We start from the raw sequence: 22,097 nt of genomic DNA, 5'->3' as shown, positions 1-22,097 counted from the left end.
ATGACAGCTGATTTGACAGCTGATTTGACATTACATTTGACAGCTGATTTGACAGCTGATTTGACAGCTGATTTGGCAGCAGATTTGACATTAGATTTGAAAGCAGATTTGACAGCTGATTTGACATTAGATATGACAGCTGATTTAACAGCAGATTTGACATTACATTTGACATTAGATTTGACAGCTGATTTGACAGCAGATTTGACAACTGATTTGACAGCTGATTTGACAGCAGATTTGACAGCAGATTTGACAGCTGAGTTGACAGCTGATTTGACAGATGATTTGACAGCTGATTTGACAGCAGATTTGACAGCAGATTTGACAGCTGAGTTGACAGCTGATTTGACAGCAGATTTGACATTAGATTTGACAGCTGATTTGACAGCTGATTTGACAGCAGATATGACAGCTGATTTGACAGCAGATATGACAGCTGATTTGACAGCAGATTTGACATTAGATTTGACATTAGAAATGACAGCTGATTTGACAGCTGATTTGACAGCAGATTTGACAGCTAATTTGACAGCTGATTTGACAGCTGATTTGACAGCTGATTTGACAGCAGATTTGACAGCTGATTTGACATTAGATTTGACATTAGATTTGACAGCTAATTTGACAGCTGATTTGACAGCTGATTTGACATTAGATTTGACAGCTGATTTGACAGCAGATTTGACAGCTGATTTGACAGCTGATTTGACAGCAGATTTGACATTAGATTTGACAGCTGATTTGACATTAGATTTGACAGCTGATTTGACAGCTGATTTGACAGCAGATTTGACAGCTGATTTGACAGCTGATTTGACAGCTGATTGACAGCAGATTTGACAGCTGAGTTGACAGCTGATTTGACAGCTGATTTGCTGATTTGACAGCAGATTTGACAGCTGATTTGACAGCTGATTTGACAGCTGATTTAACATTAGATTTGACAGCTGATTTGACAGCTGATTGACAGCAGATTTGACAGCTGATTTGACATTAGATTTGACATTAGATTTGACAGCTGATTTGACAGCTGATTTAACAGCAGATATGACAGCTGATTTGACAGCAGATTTGACATTAGATTTGACATTAGAAATGACAGCTGATTTGACAGCTTATTTGACAGCAGATTTGACAGCTAATTTGACAGCTGATTTGACAGCTGATTTGACAGCTGATTTGACAGCAGATTTGACAGCTGATTTGACATTAGATTTGACATTAGATTTGACAGCAGATTTGACAGCTAATTTGACAGCTGATTTGACAGCTGATTTGACAGCTGATTTGACATTAGATTTGACATTAGATTTGACATTAGATTTGACAGCTGATTTGACAGCTGATTTGACAGCAGATTTGACAGCTGATTTGACAGCTGATTTGACAGCAGATTTGACATTAGATTTGACAGCTGATTTGACATTAGATTTGACAGCTGATTTGACAGCTGATTTGACAGCAGATTTGACAGCTGATTTGACAGCTGATTTGACAGCTGATTTCTGATTGACAGCAGATTTGACAGCTGAGTTGACAGCTGATTTGACAGCTGATTTGACAGCTGATTTAACATTAGATTTGACAGCTGATTTGACAGCTGATTTGACAGCTGATTTGACAGCTGATTTGACAGCTGATTGACAGCAGATTTGACAGCTGAGTTGACAGCTGATTTGACAGCTGATTTGACAGCAGATTTGACAGCTGATTTGACATTAGATTTGACAGCTGATTTGACAGCTGATTTGACAGCAGATTTGACAGCTGATTTGACATTAGATTTGACAGCTGATTTGACAGCAGATTTGACAGCTGATTTGACAGCAGATTTGACAGCTAATTTGACAGCTGATTTGACAGCTGATTTGACAGCTGATTTGACAGCTGATTGACAGCAGATATGACAGCAGATTTGACATTAGATTTGACAGCTGATTTGACAGCAGATTTGACAGCTGATTTGACAGCTGATTTGACAGCTGATTTGACAGCAGATTTGACATTAGATTTGACAGCTGATTTGACATTAGATTTGACAGCTGATTTGACAGCTGATTTGACAGCAGATTTGACAGCTGATTTGACAGCTGATTTGACAGCTGATTTGACAGCTGATTGACAGCAGATTTGACAGCTGAGTTGACAGCTGATTTGACAGCTGATTTGACAGCAGATTTGACAGCTGATTTGACAGCTGATTTGACAGCTGATTTAACATTAGATTTGACAGCTGATTTGACAGCTGATTTGACAGCAGATTTGACAGCTGATTTGACATTAGATTTGACAGCTGATTTGACAGCTGATTTGACAGCAGATTTGACAGCTGATTTGACATTAGATTTGACAGCTGATTTGACAGCAGATTTGACAGCTGATTTGACAGCTGATTTGACAGCTGATTTGACAGCTGATTTGACAGCTGATTTGACAGCTGATTTGACAGCAGATTTGACAGCTGATTTGACATTAGATTTGACAGCAGATTTGACAGCTGATTTGACAGCTGATTTGACAGCTGATTTGACAGCTGATTTGACAGCTGATTTGACAGCTGATTTGACAGCTGATTTGACAGCTGATTGACAGCAGATTTGACAGCTAAGTTGACAGCTGATTTGACAGCTGATTTGACAGCTGATTTGACAGCTGATTGACAGCAGATTTGACAGCTGATTGACAGCAGATTTGACAGCTGAGTTGACAGCTGATTTGACAGCTGATTTGACAGCTGATTTGACAGCTGATTTGACAGCTGATTTGACAGCAGATTTGACAGCTGAGTTGACAGCTGATTTGACAGCTGATTTGACAGCAGATTTGACAGCTGATTTGACAGCTGATTTGACATTAGATTTGACAGTTGATTTGACATTAGATTTGACAGCTGATTTGACAGCAGATTTGACAGCTGATTTGACAGATGATTTGACATTAGATTTGACAGCAGATTTGACATTAGATTTGACAGCTGATTTGACAGCTGATTTGACAGCAGATTTGACATTAGATTTGACAGCTGATTTGACAGCAGATTTCACATTAGATTTGACAGCTGATTTGACAGCAGATTGGACAGCTGATTTGACAGCTGATTTGACAGCTGATTTGACAGCTGATTTGACAGCAGATTTGACAGCTGATTTGACAGCTGATTTGACAGCAGATTTGACAGCTGATTTGACAGCTGATTTGACAGCAGATTTGACAGCTGATTTGACAGCTGATTTGACAGCAGATTTGACATTAGATTTGACAGCTGATTTGACATTAGATTTGACAGCAGATTTGACAGCTGAGTTGACAGCTGATTTGACAGCAGATTTGACAGCTGATTTGACATTGGATTTGACAGCTGATTTGACATTAGATTTGACATTAGATTTGACAGCTGATTTGACAGCAGATTTGACAGCTGATTTGACAGCTGATTTAACAGCTGATTTGACAGCAGATTTGACAGCTGATTTGACAGCTGATTTGACAGCAGATTTGACAGCTGATTTGACAGCAGATTTGACATTAGATTTGACAGCTGATTTGACAGCAGATTTGACAGCTGATTTGACAGCTGATTTGACAGCAGATTTGACAGCAGATTTGACATTAGATTTGACAGCTGATTTGACATTAGATTTAACAACTGATTTTACATTAGATTTGACAGCAGATTTGACAGCAGTTTTGACATTACATTTGACTGCTGATTTGACAGCAGATTTCACATTAGATTTGACAGCTGATTTGACAGCAGATTTGACAGCTGATTTGACAGCAGATTTCACAGCAGATTTGACATTAGATTTGACAGCAGATTTTACATCAGATTTGACATTAGATTTGACAGCTGATTTGACATCAGATTTGACAGCAGATTTGACATTAGATTTGACATTAGATTTGACAGCTGATTTGACAGCAGATTTTACATTAGATTGACAGCTGATTTGACAGCAGATTTGACATTAGATTTGACGGCTGATTTGGCAGCTGATTTGACAGCAGATTTGACAGCAAATTTTACATTAGATTTGACAGCAGATTTGACATTAGATTTGACGGCTGATTTGGCAGCTGATTTGACAGCAGATTTGACATTAGATTTGACAGCAGATTTTATCTCTCAAAACCCACCCTATACCTCGTGTATGCGCATATTTCTTAGCAACCTCTATAATTTAACTATATTATCATGTAATCCTCCAATTTAATTGCAACAAATTAGTGCATAAGATTAAAATATAATGGATATTCCACACAAACTCATTTTCAAGCATGTGTAGCACTCTGTGCGCTTATCGCCCGATCCTATGTCACTGCCAATATGACATTCACCATGTGCTGTTGCTGGTTTTAAACTTCAACTATTTATTAATTACTAGCAATCACTATTTTTTGTACGACTTGCTGCATAATGCAGCATTTTTTCTACTTTTTTTCTGTACGCTTGCGATTATCTGCGGCACGTGCCACAGCGCAATTTGTCGCTTCCTCGCCACTGCGCCAATCATTATAGGCGTTAATACAATCCTATCGCCACATTACTTCTTACCTAATCTATTTGGTGCTCGTATATGGACCAGCACCGCCCCCGACCCGCTGCAACTGGCGTTCTTTGTTACCAATACAACACACATACACACACTAACCTCAAAAAATTGCAGCCACAACTGCAATCAACGCTGTTGCTCCAAATACCAGCCAGCTTTTGTGTGCGCGCTCGCTTACAGTTTAACGACTTCGTGAATCTGTGCAGCAAAGTTCTAAAACAAGCTTCGGCACAGTTTGGCGGGCGTTTGTTTTTTCCTGTTAGTTATTGTTGTTGTTAGTGTGTGTGTGTATATTTTTATTGTTTTCGATCATGCTTTGTTTGCTCAATTAACTAACCGATCCGCAATTAATTAATAAACGCTCATCATCCCTGCATCACTCGCGCCGCCCTTCATCCTGTCGAACACTTGTACGTTCGTTCGCTCGCTGTCGTTGAAATTTCCATTTCGTTTCCTCACTCGATCCGTTTCAAGTGTCACGCCGAGTGCTGAGTGCTGAGTGCTGCTGAGTGGATGTGCGTGTGTCTCTGTGTGTGAGCTAAAAAATAACTGTGCTTTGGCGCTACACATGTTCCATTTCCAATTGAAGTCGCTCCACACAGACACACACACACAGATACACAGAGAAGCAACGCGCATACGAGCACGGCATGAGATTCGTTCAGCCGCCAGTCAAACACGCAACGCACTTGTTAATATTTAAGGAACTGTCGCCGATCTGAGTGATGTATAGCGGGTTGGACGCGTATCAACGCAACATCACAAGCGCCCACAGCAGCGGTCGATCGGTCACCTTAATTCGGTGCGTCAAATAAGCAAAACAAAAATCAGCAAGAAGAAGTATAAAAATATAAAAAATAAAAATACAGTTTCTCCACGACGTTCTTTGCATTTGCAATTATTGGCAAATTGTTATAAAAAAACTACTACTCTACTTTTATAGCCAAGCCATATTCATCTTCAACATTATCATCATCGTCATCTTCATTCGCTTTACTTGAGGGGACACTTATCGTCTGTTTAGCGTACACTGCCGCTACATCCTGTCCACCGCGCCGCCTATCAGTCTGTCTGTCTGCCTACTATGCTAAACCTCAAACTGCCTTCACCTCAAATATCTGCGGTGTTTTGAAAGTAATTCTTTATTTTCATTTTATTTTGAAGCTCACTTTCTTCCTAAGCTCCTATATTGATATGTCTACTGGTCCCTCTCACCTCCCTTCAACTCCCTTTGCGGCCAGGAAGTATTCGGCTTTGTAATGGGAGGAAGTCAAGGCGGAAAACGTGTCCGTCCGTGCAACCGCTGTTTGTTGTTGGGCACACTGTTGCTTCTCACTGTGCTCTTTGCTTCCTTGCTAGCCGTCCTTTCGCTGCGGCTGTATTAAGCCCACTTCGGCGCTACGAGTTGTTTGGAGTGACAGCAGTATTGTCTATTGTGCTTTCCTTTATTGTCGGAGACGCATACAAACAATGTTACAGATTGGAAATCTTCAAAAACTGGAGTGGGTGGTGGCAACCGTGGCTACTCAATGCAGGGATGCAGACTACAGTGTTTGTAGTTCGCTAGAAAAGCGGTTATATTAGAGATGGCTATGAGTTTTCTCTTGAACGTTTAAGAGACGTCCGTTCCTAAGGGAGTTATATTAGATAATGCCTACAAGTTTTTTTTTCTTTTAAACGAAAGAGAGGTCCGTTTCCAAGAGATATTCCACACGTCTAAATTCACGAAGCTCGAACTCACTTTCTATCCTCCATCCAATAATAAGAAAGCGCGCACGTAGCCAAATCCACTGAATTGTATTGTGATTACTAGACCTCATATGAAATAGGAGCACATATGGAGAAAAAGTTCATACTCCATTAACCGGTTGAGAATTACGAGTTTCAGCTTTCCTTTGAACGAAATCATGAATAATAGTTGGGTTCGCACGAAATTATATCAAGAAATTCTCGTAAGACTCGACATAAGTCAGTTTAAAACAAATCGTTTTGTGATCTAAAACCGGAGCTTTCCAAACATTAATAGCTCTGAAGCTTCTTTTAAGTTTTAACACGTCTAAAAAAAAGAAAAGTGACCACTGTGCAATAGAACGTGCCACAAGACAAGCCAACAGCGTGCGCTAACTAACCAAACAGCCGGCCGGCCGTCCATTCAGCCACTCAGCCAACTCATTGAGCCAACAAAAGCTCAGACTGAAATGACGCGACCAGACAAAAGGCTAATAAAAACGGCAAAACTTCGTGCCGTTTACAAGTTAACAACCAAAGCAGCGACAAATAATTGAGCAAGCGGACAGCCAACAACAATAAAAGTAAAATTCTAACATTGTAACAATAATAATAAGTAAAGTCGTAGACGAAGCATTCACGTGTCTGCGCTACCGAAGCAATACGTTGTTGTGACAGCAGCAACAACAGCAATAAAGAGGCCGCAGACATATCGGAAATGACGAACATTTCATTAGTGGCAATAATTTGCGAAAATTGCAAATAAACGTCGCCGACGTGCCAACAAATTACATACAAATTTGCAAAGTTGCGAAAGCTCCTCGGCTCGCACTCTCTTCAACGACTCTTCCACTGCTGTTTGTCGTTTTCGAAATGCGAATTTTATGCATTTGCCACTAATGGCTTGCATTATTTATTGATGCGGCAATTACAACAAATGCAACAACAACAGTGTCATAAGTTACGCTTTAACTACTGCCTGGTGACTGAAGAAAGACCGCAAGAAAGCGCACAGTGACCACTTTCGCGTCCATTCATGCGTCATTGTGGGCTTTTTGCTTTGATTATACACTGCTTTGAAATGTCTGAATGTCGCTTCGGAGAATTCGGAGAAGTGCGCTTTGGTGTCCCATTCGCTACGCTTTGCCTGCAGAGCTTGGGCTTTATAGCTTTTCTTTCGTTGCCTGCTCTGCGCTCATTTTCATATTCAATGTTAATTTGTTGGCTAACATTATTATTTCTTAGGTACAAAAGCATGAAAATTTGTTAGCAACAACAACAACAATATTAAATGTAGCAATTATTTTAAATGTTCTATGAGCTTTGTCTCGTCAAGGCAATGGCTCACGTCTGCTAGACGACCGAACTAATGTGATTGTAGCCATTTTTACTGGACACCATCACACACCCTCTCTTTCTCTCTCTGCCGCTTTCACCCACACAATTATATAAATTTCATATTTTACTTACACTCCAACTTCTCTGTTGTCTCGTTTCAGTTGTTCAAAGTTTTAATGGAATTTTCGTGTGCCGCAAAGAGTCTCCGACATTCATCAAAGAGGAACAGCGAGGCGCCGCTACAATAACAACAACAATAATAATACGCCGTGACTGGTGAAAACACGTGCTTAACGCAGAAGCAAGCACAAGCACAACAACAACAACAACAATAATAATAATAATAAGTTAGTACTAAAGTACTACTAGACTTAATATTTACAACAACAACAATCATTACTTTTAAGCAAACAACAAACACAGCAAAATGGCCAGTTCAAAGATTATCTTGAAAGTTTTGCTTTCTCTGTGCGTGTGGTCCTTTGTCATAATCGGTCTCTTCAAAATGCACGGCACCAATATTGTCTCACAGGAGTACAGCGCTGTGCCGTTGAGTGGTCGCATTTTGCTGCAGAAGGACATATTGCGTTACGCGGAGACTACGTCGACCACAACGGATCGTTTTGATCCCTCGGAGATATTGGTAGACAATCGAACAGGTGAGTGAAGGGTTGCGAAAGACTATAAATGAACTAACCTCTAAGTTTGACTGAAGGGTCTAAGGAGAATAACGCTCGTAATACTCACTAACGTAGTCCGAAGGTAGAGGTCTCCGACCAATCATTGTAATTAACTAGACACCTTATTCTGAGAAGACGAAGAGACTATGACTAACGACCGTCCAAATAATGACGATGAAGATGGGTTCAAGTGGGCTCCGATAGTTCTCAGGACCGTAAAACATTACAAAGCCTTTCTGAAGAAAGAGGTTTTAGTCGACTTGTATATTTGTCAATACCGGCAAACAGTCTCTGTTCTTCGAACCTCATTGACATTATTAACCCCAAACCATACCTCAGCAGAAGATATAATTTGTCCACTCTATTTTTAGTCTTACTAATTCATTTTCTCTCCTTTTATCTCTTTTCCTCCATCCCTTCCAGCCATGGATGATGATCAGCTGGTGCGCGATGTTGAGTCGCGCATACCTTCGCTCCCCATCGCCTACTGGAGCAAGAACAAGAATTTCCGTCAGCAAAAATCCAACACATGCGCCAAATATCCGTCCATCTTCGAGTTGGAATTCAATAATATCTACTGGCAGACGATGCGCACATCTAACGGCACCTTCCAGCTGTTCGGCGCTTACTATGATATACGTAAGACCTCACGTATCGGACCGACGGTACGTATTCTCGGTATGATCGATCGCATACAGCCGACGGTAAAGACATATTGTCAGTTCTGGTTCGATGGCCAGAAGGAACCCTTCATTGTGAAGACATTCGAATACAAATATATCTGGTACAATAAGTGGGGTAACTACAAGCAGGGCATCTATCAGCCCTATCTGATAGCATGTCAAATACCGAAACCCTTCCATGGCGTGGTGCCCAGCTCGGTATCGATGGTGGAGAAGGAATGCGATACAGCAACAAATAACTTGCGCGTCATCTACAATCGGCCGCCAGATGATCAGAAGAAAGGTTTCGCCGTTTGCGTTAAGGGTCTGGACTTTCTGTACGATGATCTCTCGGTGCGTTTGATTGAATGGATCGAGATGTTGAATATTTTGGGCGCCGATAAGATCTACTTCTACAATCTGCAAGTGCATCCGAATATCACAAAAGTGCTTAGCCACTACGAGCAGGAGGGCAAAGTGCAGGTCATACCGCTGACACTGCCGGGTGGACAACCGAATGTGCCCGGCTTCCAGCATCTCTACCTCACGAAGAAGACGAATCACAAGCGTCAGAATGAGGTCATACCCTACAATGATTGTCTCTACAAGAATCTCTACTTGTACAAATACATTGCGCTACTCGACATCGACGAAGTGATCATGCCGAAAGGCAACTTCGTGCTCTGGAAAGAGCTGATGGAGAAAGTGGTGCCCGAATCGATGAAGATCAAACCCGAAGGCTACAACAGTTACAATTTCCGCAATGTCTACTTCCTGGACGACCAACAGCACGAGCACGGCTGGCACAAGGACATACCCAAGTACATGCACATGCTGCAACACGTGCACCGCGCCAAGAACTACACCAAACCCAATCAGTACGTGAAGTGTTTCCACGATCCCGAGCGCGTGCTCACCCTGCACAATCACTTTCCGCTCGCTTGCCTCGGCGGCGTCTGCAAGTCATACCCGGTGAACACCACCGACGCGCAGCTGCAGCATTATCGCGCCGACTGCGTGAATACGCTGAAGAAGAGCTGTGAGGAATACCGCGAGAATTCGGTCGAGGACAAAACGATCTGGAAGTACAAAGACGAGCTCATACGACGCACCTTCCGCACGCTCGATACTTTGGGTTTCTTCAAGCGACCCGTCGGTGGCGGCATTGGTTCGACCACGCACGCGAGTGAACGGTGATTTCTGGGCAGTTGGTGGGCGGGCGGCAGCAATAGCTGGATGGGCGGCAGAGTGGGGGAGAGCAGTAGTGGCAGTGGCGCAGGCAATGCGGCAGACTACTACGAGCGCGAACGTTGGCGAGAGGGTGCGCCGGGCAGCAACGAGTTTTTCTGATAATTCTGAGCGGAATTTTAAAGTGACTGTTTGCAAAATGAACTACGGTGTTTGTGAGAAATTGCGGCTGTAATTATTTAATCTACGTGAAATTAAAAGCTCGTGAAAGCTCTTCGCAATGGGTGAAAGCTCGTGAAAGCGGTGTGTCTAAAATTTAATTCACTACAAATATATAGCGCACCATCTGCTACAAAATATCACTCAGAAAGCGTAAAGCTCTCCAGTGCAAGATACCTAAAGTTCACTAACTTTATACCGTTACCTTGAAAGTAAGTAAAGCATCCTCGTCAGAAAAATAGAAAACGAAAATAGTGTGGTACTTAACGAAGACAATTTCTTCGCTGTATTTTACAAAAACGAACGAACGTTTTTTTATTATTAGTGAAAGCAATGAGAAATTATTACTTCGAAACAGTGTTATGGCGATAAAATGTTCCCCAGCATTGAAAAAATGCTTGTAAATTTTAACTATCGACAAAAAAATTCAAAAAAAAAAACAAATATTATAAAAATATTTCTTTTTTTAAATCCTGACTCCTTTAAAAGCTGTCTTCGTTTGTAGAACAAAAAACTGTAAATTCTAGTAAATAAATCTTGTTATTATGCTCTTTATATTTACACTTGAAAAACAAAAACAGAACAAAAATGTAAAATGTGCCTTCATGTTAAAAAGTGTACGATCTTGAAAGAAACTTAAAAGAAAATATTTCTTTTTTGTAATATAAACAGAAATTAAGAAAATTAAAGTAAATATTCACTTGTAAATAATTTGAAAGTGCCAAGAGCTGAGCTGAGAAATTTTAAAAATTAAAAATTTGGAAGAAAATGTGAAAATGAAGCTAAAACTTTTCTTAAATTTTTGTTAAAAAAAAACTAAAAATTTAGTAACTACATAAAAAATTAAGAGTTGCCAGATTAAAATATTTAAAAATTCCAACAATTAAATAATTCAATTTTTTCTTTTAAAATCACTAAAAAGGTTTGAAAAAAAATTATTTCGAAATTTCTGAAAAATTTCAAACTTTTTAGCAAACATTATTTGATCTGAAATATTTTAATTTTTTTAATTAAATTAAAAAATTTTTCAAATTCTGTTCTTCATTTTAATAATATTTAATAATTTAATAAATAATTTTTAATAATTTAATTTTTGTGTGAAAAAGTCCGATATTTACGACTAATTTCGACAAAAACAAATATTTTGCTTAAAATACGAATACGGTAAAAAAAATTACATAAATTTTCCTATAAATTGATTAGCAAAGCTTTTGGCACCACAAAACTATAATTCTACTCTAATATATTTTTAAATTTTTTATTTATTTTATGATATTTTTTTCTAATTTTTTTTAGTTTAATTTTTCATATTTTTTTATTTAAAAATTTTTTTTTTCTAATTTTCTTTAGTTTAATTCTTTATATTTTTTTATTAAAATTTCTTTTTAAATTTTTTTTTTATTTTTAAAATATTTTTTATTTTTAATTTTTTTTTTTTATATTTTTTTATTTTATATCTTAATTTTTTTTAATTTAATTTTTTATATTTTTTTCATTTTTTATTTTTTTTTTTTTAACCCAAGATTTTTACTCAACCAAAACAAGGCAAATGTGTCACAAATAATATTAAATAATTTCTATCAATAATTTACAGCACGTTACTACAATCTGATAAGATTAAAGTATGAAATTTTGAAAAAGTTTTAATTTTTATTACATTTTCTACATAGATTTTTTTAATCTAATTAATTTTAAAAATATAATTTTGGTTTTTTTTTTTAAATTTCGATCATTAATTTTTTCCATTTTATTAAGTTTTAAAACTTTATTTATTTAAAATATTTCTTTTTTAAGTTTTTAAAATATTTTTATTTTTATTTTTGACAATTAAAAAAAATTGTAATTTTTCAGAACTAATTTTATATATTTTGTTTTTAAAAAATTTTAAATTTTTTATTTTTGACAATTTTAAAAAATATGAATTTTAGTTATTTTTGATTTTTTGTCTATTTTTGGATATTTAACTTTTTTGTAATTTTTCAAAATTTATTTTATATATTTTTATGTTTTTAATAAATTTTAATTATTATTTATTTATTTATTTTTTTTTTATTTTTTTAATTATTTTTTTAATGCTTGCGTTCTAAAACAATCAACTACTTAAAACCTAAAATACTATACTCGACATATTTATTTTAACATTTCTGAAAAAGATATTTTCAAACTTAAAATCACCTCTGAAAGCATTTTCCAATTTCAACTAAGTAAACAAATAAATAAATTTAATTTTAAGCAAGTACACAATTTAATCCCTAAGTTAAAGACTGATGGCGTTGTAAAGACGATTAAAGCGATTTATAAATGTATATGTATATGTATATGTAATGTGTAAAAAGAAATTAAATTTAAAATGTGAAGCTCACATAAATCATAACTGTAAGCTGAAACTGAGAAGAAAAAAACAAAAATTACAACAATAAGAAAAATGTAAAAAATTCTCAAAAGTTGTGAAAAAGCAACAACAACAAATTAGCAAAATTTCCATAACGATTATTAGAAAATAATAAAATTGGCAACTCTGCCAATCGTGAAGCAAATTTACAAGCAACCTATGAAGCAATGTTGGTGAGAAAACGAAAAATGGCGAAAAATATCATTAAATCTAAGTTTCTACCGAGTATAAAAACAACAATAATATGTTAATTGTATAATTAAAGTAGTAAAAAACAGAAGAAATAAACATAAAAATTGGGACGCAGAAATCATAGAAAACACACTTACACACATCCAAGTAGGTGTATGTGTAATTAGTACTTAACGGTACTTGATGTGAATACGTTAATTGCAACTTAAGACACACAACTATAGTATAACTAATGAGCATTATGCATTAAGCAACAATAAAAAAACACACATGTAAATATGTAACGGTATTTCTTTATATATATTATAGTAGATATATTTTTTATTTAATTTAATTTCTGCAAACAAATGAAATTTGTATTGTATTGTAATAAACATACATATGTAGGCAAAGTGTTGCAGATACTACATATGAAAATCTGTAAGAAACTGAGAAGAAACTAAAAGTAGTGGAAAATGAAAAAAATGTAATTTTCGATGGCGCAAAAATTAAGTGATGTGATTTTTATGCGAGCATATAGTATTTATGTAGGCTAATGTGAGAAATAAGATGACATAATTTGTAAAATGTAAGCATAAAAACAGCTTGAGAGCTTTCAAAAAGCTCTTTTTCAACTTTAACGAGCTTTGACTTTGAAAAATTCTTTATATATGAAAGAAAAGTAATTATTTCTCTACCAAAACAAGTGATTTTTCGAAAGCTTTCATTCAGAGCTTTCACAATTTATTCAAAAAAATTTTAAAAATAGTTTTCACTGTCACATAAATAAATAAGCTTTCACATATTTTCTTTAGAGCTTTCAAACTTTTTTATGAGAGCTCTCATTCAACTTTAACGAGCTTTGATTTCGTGTAAGCCTTTAAATCAAAGAGGAAAGTAATTATTTCTCTAACAGAAATAGGAGATTTTGGAGAGCTTTCACTTTTTTGGAGAGCTTTCACACATTTTTTCAGAGCTTTCACAATTTTTTCAAGTATTTTTTTAAAGCATTTTGCACTTTCACATAAATAAAAAAGTTTTCACACATGTTTTCAGAGCTTTAACACTTTTTCAGAGCTCTCACTATTTTATGAAAATATTTTTCAGTATTTTTTAATGTATCTTTCACATTCACACAAATATAGAAGCTTTTCCAAACCTTCCCAGCAAGCTTTTGGTAGCTTTAGAAACATTTTAAGAGCTTTTCTCACACCACCACTTCTTCTAAAACTTAATTTTTGCGCCATCGTTTATCGCTGCCACTAGACATCGTATTTTATTTTTGTAAATATTATATTATTATTTAAGTTTTAAAAATAGTTTACATAAAAAATCACTACGACATAGTCAATATGTATGAGAAACTGAAGAAAAATTGTTGAAAATTAAAATTTTTGGAATATAAAAAATGAAATGTGAATTAAGTAAAGCGAAATTAATGAAAATATTGTGTAATTTCAACAATTTTATTTCAGTTTTAACTATGGCATATTATATTTTTTATAATTATTTTAAATGTATGACTCACCCTGTGTAAATAGACAAGTGTTAGCTGATAAGAAAATATTTTTAATTATTATTAATTTTTAAATTTGTGGCAAATATGTTTTATGAATTTTATAAACTGTTATTTTTAAGTTTACAAAATATTTGCTTAATATAAAATTACAGTTTTTATATTCTAAAATTATGCCTAATGCACTGCACTTCTTTAGACACACATATATACTGCATACATATCTACTTTGTATATGGAAAATATTTGCTGCAAAATGTGAGAAAAGCGAAGAAACGAATGTCAAATTTTTTTTCAAGTTATTTGTAATTTTTTTATTATTTTTATTTAATTTTTAATTTTTTTATTAAAACAAAATTAAATGAATGACATAATCATGAAAACTATAAGAGAATCTAGAAATAATGGGCAAATTCGTTTGTCATTCAACGAAGAAAAGACATGCAGAAGCAGCAAAGCACTTGAGATGCAAGTAACCGTTAGCTCTAGCATACATACATACACACAAACTCACACACACATACATATATAGATAGATATGTAATCAATATTAGTACATAGAATATTTATAAGTTGGTGAATTAACAGAATTTATGCAAATTGATGAAATTGCAAAAATAATAAAAGAAATCATAAACCGAAGTGATTTACATGTAAACAAGCAAATATGAAATAAATGAAAAACTTTGAAAAAAACATAAATGTTAAACAAGTGTTTCACTGCTACTTATTCATGTGGTTAACAGTAAGTTTTTAGTCATAAACCCATTTAAATCTCACCTCACAGTAAGTTCAAGCACCAACCAGCAAAGTCTGCAACAATATTTGCATTCCACAAATTTAGCCAAGTTAAAATCCACAGCAATTCACCACCATCACGAACTCAAGTCACCTCCATGTTAGCCAAGACACTTAGCAAAGTTCAAACCCACCAACCATCACTTACTACAGTGGCATCACAACTGTTGGCGGCAGAAACATGCATTCAGCATTTCAACGAATTCTGGCCGATGCACCAGGCGACCAGGAGCAGGCAGTAGGTGGCTGCCAAACACAAAAATGCGAATAACTTTTGAACGGCTGGTCGTAGCGAAAAACTAAAAATGCCAAAATTTGCAGAATCGGATGCGCTACAATCCTATCTATAAATAAATATTCTTGGAATTAGTAGCAAATTTTTAGAAATAAAAATGTGTTGCAAATCGCATATTTTTATAGAAAATACGCACAAAATGCATTAATTTTCTTAAATACGTTTCAGAAAATCAAGTAAATAGTTACTCCGTGTCATTAGCCATTCATTGAGTACCTCACTTGTTCAATAAAACAAACATTTTCATATAATATTTTACTTTCAATGTTTGCACTAAATTGCATAATTTTTTGCATAATATACGCACTATTCTGATGTTCAAACGAATGTTTTAGTTTGCTACACAATAAATACTAATTTTCTACTTCAATTTTATATTCTATGCACCTGTAAACGCTGGTTGATGCACGCAAATGTGTACGATTTTGGTGTTACCATATCTTTATTTGTTGAGATATTTCATAGACATGTGTATGCTTATTTAATGTAAAAAATCATCTAGTTTCGATATTTGCAAGTTAGAACTCGAAATTCCCATGTTTTAGCCACTTTTCGCTGAAAATTTGCGATTTGCAGCACATTTTTAATTTTCAAAAATATTACGTAATTGCAATTTCAAATATTTTTCAATACGTTTGTAGCGCATGCGTTTCTGTAAAATTCAAAATTTAAATCATCCAAATCCGTCCAGCCGTTCAAAAGTTATTCGCGTTTTTGTGTTTCGCAGCCACCTACTGCATGCTCCTGGTCGCCTGGTGCATCGGCCAGATTTTCGCTACAAATTGAAACGCATTTTCCCGCAGCCGACGTCGGCAGCGCCGGACAACAGCGAAACGCAAATGCTTATAACTTTTGAACCAGAGGTCCGATTTGGCTGATCTAAATTTCGAATTTTGTAGAATCACATGGACTATAATCCTAAATAAGTGGATTCTCTGTTGGTCTTATCAGCGAATTTATAAAATTAAAAATGTGATGCAAATCGAGAATTTTCATGGAAATTACACACAAGATGCATTCGTTTGCTTAAATATGTTTCAGAAAATGGTGTTAGTAGTTACTCCGTGTCATTAGCTACCCATTCAATGCCTCACATGTTCAATAAAACCACATTTTTTATATAATATTTCACTTTTAATGTTTGCACTAAATTGCATAATTTATTGTACAATATTCGCAATATTGTGTTGTTTGAACGACTGTTTTTGTTTGATAAACATAATTATTCACTTTCTACTTCATTTTTATATTCTCCTTTTCTTCCATGCATGTCCAAATGCTGGGGGTTTCCGCCCGGTGACATTTTCCGGTCCCGCCACTTCCCACTTCCGTTAATTCAAATTTGCCCATTTGCATATGCAATACCATCGCGCAGCTCTGCCGCTCTGCTGGCGCCGCTGCCCGAAAAATGCATTTCAATTTGGTGCGAAAAATTGGGATTTCTACTAGGCGACCAGGAGCAGGCAGTAGGTAGCTGCCGAACACAAAAACGCTTATAACTTTTGAACCAGTGGTTATAGCGGAAAACTAAAAATGTCAAAATTTGCGGAATCGGATGCTCTATAATCCTATATGATAAGATTTATTCCAGGAATAACCAGCGAATTTAGAAAAATAAAAAAATGTTGCAAATCGCAAACTTTCAGCGAAAAAGTTATTAAAACATCGGAATTTCGAGTTCTAACTTGCAAATATAGAAACTACATGATGTTTTACCTTAAATGAGCATATACAATTCTTCGGAATATATATAGAAACAACGATATGGTAACACAAAAAACGAACACACTTCGGTGCATCAACCAGCGTTTGCACATGCGTAGAAGAAAAGGAGAATATAAAAATGAAGTAGAAAGTGAATAATTACTGTCTGGCATACAAAAGCATTCGTTCCAACAACAAAATATTGCGTATATTGTGCAATAAATTATGTTATTTAGTGTAAACATTAAAAGAGAAATATTATATGAAAAATGTTGTTTTATTGAACATGTAAGGCACTAAATGGATGGCTAATGACACGGAGTAACTACAAACACCATTTCCTGAAACATATTTAAGCAAACGAATGTATTTTGTGTGTAATTTCCATGAAAATTCTCGATTTGCATCACATTTTTAATTTTATAAATTCGCTGATAAGACCAACAGAGAATCCACTTACTTAGGATTATAGTCCATGCGATTCTACAAAATTCGAAATTTAGATCAGCCAAATTGGACCTCTGGTTCAAAAGTTATAAGCATTTGCGTTTCGCTGTTGTCCGGCGCTGCCGACGTCGGCTGCGGGAAAATGCGTTTCAATTTGCAGCGAAAATCTGGCCGATGCACCAGGCGACCAGGAGCATACAGTAGGTGGATGCGAAACACAAAAACGCGAATAACTTTTGAACGGCTGGACGGATTTGGATGATCTAAATTTTGAATTCAGCAGAAACGCATGCGCTACAAACGTATTGAAAAATATTTGAAATTGCAATTACGTAATATTTTTGAAAATTAAAAATGTACTGCAAATCGCAAATTTTCAGTGAAAATTGGCTAAAACATGGGAATTTCGAGTTCTAACTTGCAAATATAGAAATTAGATGATTTTTTACATTAAATAAGCATACACATTTCTATGAAATATCTCAACAAATAAAGATATGGTAACACCAAAATCGAACACATTTCGGCGCATCAACCAGCGTTTGGACATGCATGGAAGAAAAGGAGAATATAAAAATGAAGTAGAAAGTGAATAATTATGTTTATCAAACAAAAACAGTCGTCCAAACAACACAATATTGCGTTTATTGTGCAATAAATTATGCAATTTAGTACAAACATTTAAAGTAAAGTTTTATATAAAAAATGTGGTTTTATTGAACATGTGAGGCATTGAATGGGTAGCTAATGACACGGAGTAACTACTAACACCATTTTCTGAAACATATTTAAGCAAACGAATGCATCTTGTGTGTAATTTCCATGAAAATTCTCGATTTGCATCACATTTTTAATTTTATAAATTCGCTGATAAGACCAACAGAGAATCCACTTACTTAGGATTATAGTCCATGCGATTCTACAAAATTCGAAATTTAGATCAGCCAAATTGGACCTCTGGTTCAAAAGTTATAAGCATTTGCGTTTCGCTGTTGTCCGGCGCTGCCGACGTCGGCTGCGGGAAAATGCGTTTCAATTTGCAGCGAAAATCTGGCCGATGCACCAGGCGACCAGGAGCATACAGTAGGTGGATGCGAAACACAAAAACGCGAATAACTTTTGAACGGCTGGACGGATTTGGATGATCTAAATTTTGAATTCAGCAGAAACGCATGCGCTACAAACGTATTGAAAAATATTTGAAATTGCAATTACGTAATATTTTTGAAAATTAAAAATGTACTGCAAATCGCAAATTTTCAGTGAAAATTGGCTAAAACATGGGAATTTCGAGTTCTAACTTGCAAATATAGAAATTAGATGATTTTTTACATTAAATAAGCATACACATTTCTATGAAATATCTCAACAAATAAAGATATGGTAACACCAAAATCGAACACATTTCGGCGCATCAACCAGCGTTTGGACATGCATGGAAGAAAAGGAGAATATAAAAATGAAGTAGAAAGTGAATAATTATGTTTATCAAACAAAAACAGTCGTCCAAACAACACAATATTGCGTTTATTGTGCAATAAATTATGCAATTTAGTACAAACATTTAAAGTAAAGTTTTATATAAAAAATGTGGTTTTATTGAACATGTGAGGCATTGAATGGGTAGCTAATGACACGGAGTAACTACTAACACCATTTTCTGAAACATATTTAAGCAAACGAATGCATCTTGTGTGTAATTTCCATGAAAATTCTCGATTTGCATCACATTTTTAATTTTATAAATTCGCTGATAAGACCAACAGAGAATCCACTTATTTAGGATTATAGTCCATGCGATTCTGCAAAATTCAAAATTTAGAGCACCCAAATCCGACCTCTGGTTCAAAAGTTATAAGCATTTACGTTTCGCTGTTGTCCGGCGCTGCCGACGTCGGCTGCGGGAAAATGCATTTCAATTTGCAGCGAAAATCTGGCCGATGCACCAGGCGACCAGGAGCATGCAGTAGGTGGCTGCGAAACACAAAAACGCGAATAACTTTTGAACGGCTGGACGGATTTGGATGATTTAAATTTTGAATTTTGCAGAAACGCATGCGCTACAAACGTATTGAGAAATATTGAAAATTGCGATTACGTAATATTTTTGAAAATTAAAAAAGTGCGCAAATTGTCGTTATTTTGGGAAAAAGTCGCAGAAACAGAGGAATTTCTTGGGTTTCCGCAAGCAAATGAAGCTGATATGTAACGACAATGCTCCTCACAATATTTTGTAATTCAAAAATATTAGTTTTTAACCATTTTTTAACAATTTTTTATGTAAGTAGTTTACGTGTTTTTAATGCATTTTTCTTGCAGATTTGCATATTTTTTCACTTTAAAAAGGAAAACATATGCAATCTTTATTTATTTCAAAGCATTTACAACAATTTTCACTTAAATTACTAACAATTTCGTTGAGCGATAACACACCGACTGCATAATATAAATGCTCATAATCTCTTTACTGTAAAGTTGCCATATTTACAAACAGTTTCAAGCGATTTTTAAACACATAAAATAGTTGTTTTTACAGTAAAATATCTAACTTAATTACTTATTAATAATAATTATTGTAAGTCTACAAAAGTACACATTTACATTCTTATAAAACTATTTCTTATAAAGCTAGCTTCTTAAATTAATGGATAATACTTGAAAGATCACAACATTCGTTGGCGTGGCTCAACAAATTTCTAGGAAAGTAGTTTTTTTTAATAAAATTTTAAATGAAACTTTTTTCAAAGCGAGATTTTTACACTATTGTTGCTGACAGTTGAGCTCAGTCAGTATTATTAAAATTCCTATTCCTTAAATATTTCATTAAAACTTGCCAACTGGAGCCTTATAAACTAGATCGTTAAATAATCTCTACAAAACATAGAAATGAAGGAATTTCGCTAGTAAAACTAACACTAAAACTAGACTACAATTAAGAAGAAGACAGTCTCATTCCAGTGTCTCTCTAGCTACTCAGCAGTACATTTCATGCGCGTGATTTTGCCTCCAGCGCTCCGGATCCAGCTTGCTACCTGCCTCGCCGCCAGCTGCGCTGCAGCGCAGGCATCACACATAGCTGAGGCGTCGGTTCTGCGAGCGCATGCGGCTCGAGGAGCGGCTGTAGTTGTGGCTATGGTTCGTGCGTATGCTGCTGAAGTGGCCCAGGCTCATGCTGAGGTTCGAGTCGAAGGCGGTTTGAGTCTGCGAGCGCGGGTCGGTCATCAGTGAGCAGCTGGTGGGCACCGCTTGGCAGTAGCGCAGCAGCTGCTGCTTGAACGCCGCCGTCGTAAGCGTGTACAGCACGGGATTGAGGGCCGAGTTCACCGGCAGCACGAGCACTGCAAGCCAGGCATACAGCGAGGGCGAGATGGCACAGCCCGAGAGCGCTGCCACCTTGACGACAATTATCGGCAGCCAACAGGCGCAGTCTGTTGTGACGATTATCGCGAAGCTGCAAGGAAAAATGGAGAAGAATTAGGTGAAAATTAAAAATGAAGTATATAACTATAAAATAAGGGCTTTGGTACATGCTAGAGTTATGTACGTCTAAGACGTGATAAACTTAAATTTCCTAAACTTTTGGGAATAAAAAACTAGTCAGAGCCTTTTTATCACCACCATCTCGACCGATAAATCTCTATTTCTTCTGCTTCCTCATTGTAAACCATCTTAGCGAACTCAATCCGCCAATATTAAATTAGTTCTTGCGAATATGCGATTAATAGCGACATCTAAAAGATATTTAAGTCAAAAAGCAATATAAAGCCTTGTTAGAGGTCTGAAATATACAACCCTTCCCTAGGACATTAATATAGGCAGAATGGAACCAACTGATCAAGGGCTATCACCATAACGGCATAATTTAAACAAGTACAGGATTTGAAGAACCAAAAGCCACGAGCTTGACTTCAGAAATACATTTCGACCGATTCTTTAAGATATAGCTTCAAGATTCTTACGACTTTCCGACTGAAGCCGAACGATTTGTACCCTTTAGCCCAAAATGGCATTGCAACTAAACGGACGGGCAAGTCAGTCAGTCCGATCGGAGTTCTTCGACTAAACTACAGTGTGTGTACAGGTGTGTTCAACAGCTAAGTTATGATCTATAATCTCCAACGGAAAGTTCTATTGAAGTCCTAAAAAAGTGTTCTGAACTCACAAAAGCTGCTTATGGTTCCAAACCTTTCCATTTCTCAATCTGCTGAACCCCTTATTCTCTCTATTTAAAATTTTGTAGAAGAAAGCAGTTTTTGATTTCTTAGCAATATTGATCCGAATCTGCATTTGTCTAGATATTCATGATCGAATGAAAACGAGTTCTGAAAGGCGTGAAAGACAATGTACCAGTTAAGAACCGAAACAAGGATAATAATGGATTTCATGTATATAAAAAGATCTAA

At 35.9% G+C, this 22,097-nt stretch overlaps 2 protein-coding genes across 3 annotated transcripts in view; one reads left to right on the top strand and one right to left on the bottom strand.

Moving 5' to 3' along the window:
- Window positions 1–7,909: 7,909 nt before the first annotated feature.
- Window positions 7,910–11,602, top strand: LOC114803506 (uncharacterized). The gene is made up of 2 exons (XM_029038015.2): window positions 7,910–8,281; window positions 8,726–11,602. The coding sequence occupies exons 1-2, from the start codon at window positions 8,050–8,052 to the stop codon at window positions 10,159–10,161; spliced, it is 1,668 nt and encodes a 555-aa protein (XP_028893848.1). The 5' UTR covers window positions 7,910–8,049; the 3' UTR covers window positions 10,162–11,602.
- Window positions 11,603–19,525: 7,923 nt separating this feature from the next.
- The window catches only part of LOC105208727 (relaxin receptor 2), a 63,547-nt gene continuing 60,975 nt past the window's right edge, over window positions 19,526–22,097 (bottom strand). For both annotated transcript variants that reach the window (XM_029037956.2, XM_011178726.3), the window contains exon 18: window positions 19,526–21,145. In XM_029037956.2, the coding sequence (XP_028893789.1) occupies window positions 20,761–21,145 (385 nt within the window). In that variant the 3' untranslated portion in view covers window positions 19,526–20,760. The remainder of the gene's footprint in view (window positions 21,146–22,097) is intronic.

Source organism: Zeugodacus cucurbitae, chromosome 5, assembly GCF_028554725.1.
Source record: "Zeugodacus cucurbitae isolate PBARC_wt_2022May chromosome 5, idZeuCucr1.2, whole genome shotgun sequence".
NCBI lineage: Eukaryota > Metazoa > Arthropoda > Insecta > Diptera > Tephritidae > Zeugodacus > Zeugodacus cucurbitae.
This window is presented reverse-complemented; position numbering and strand designations above follow the sequence as displayed.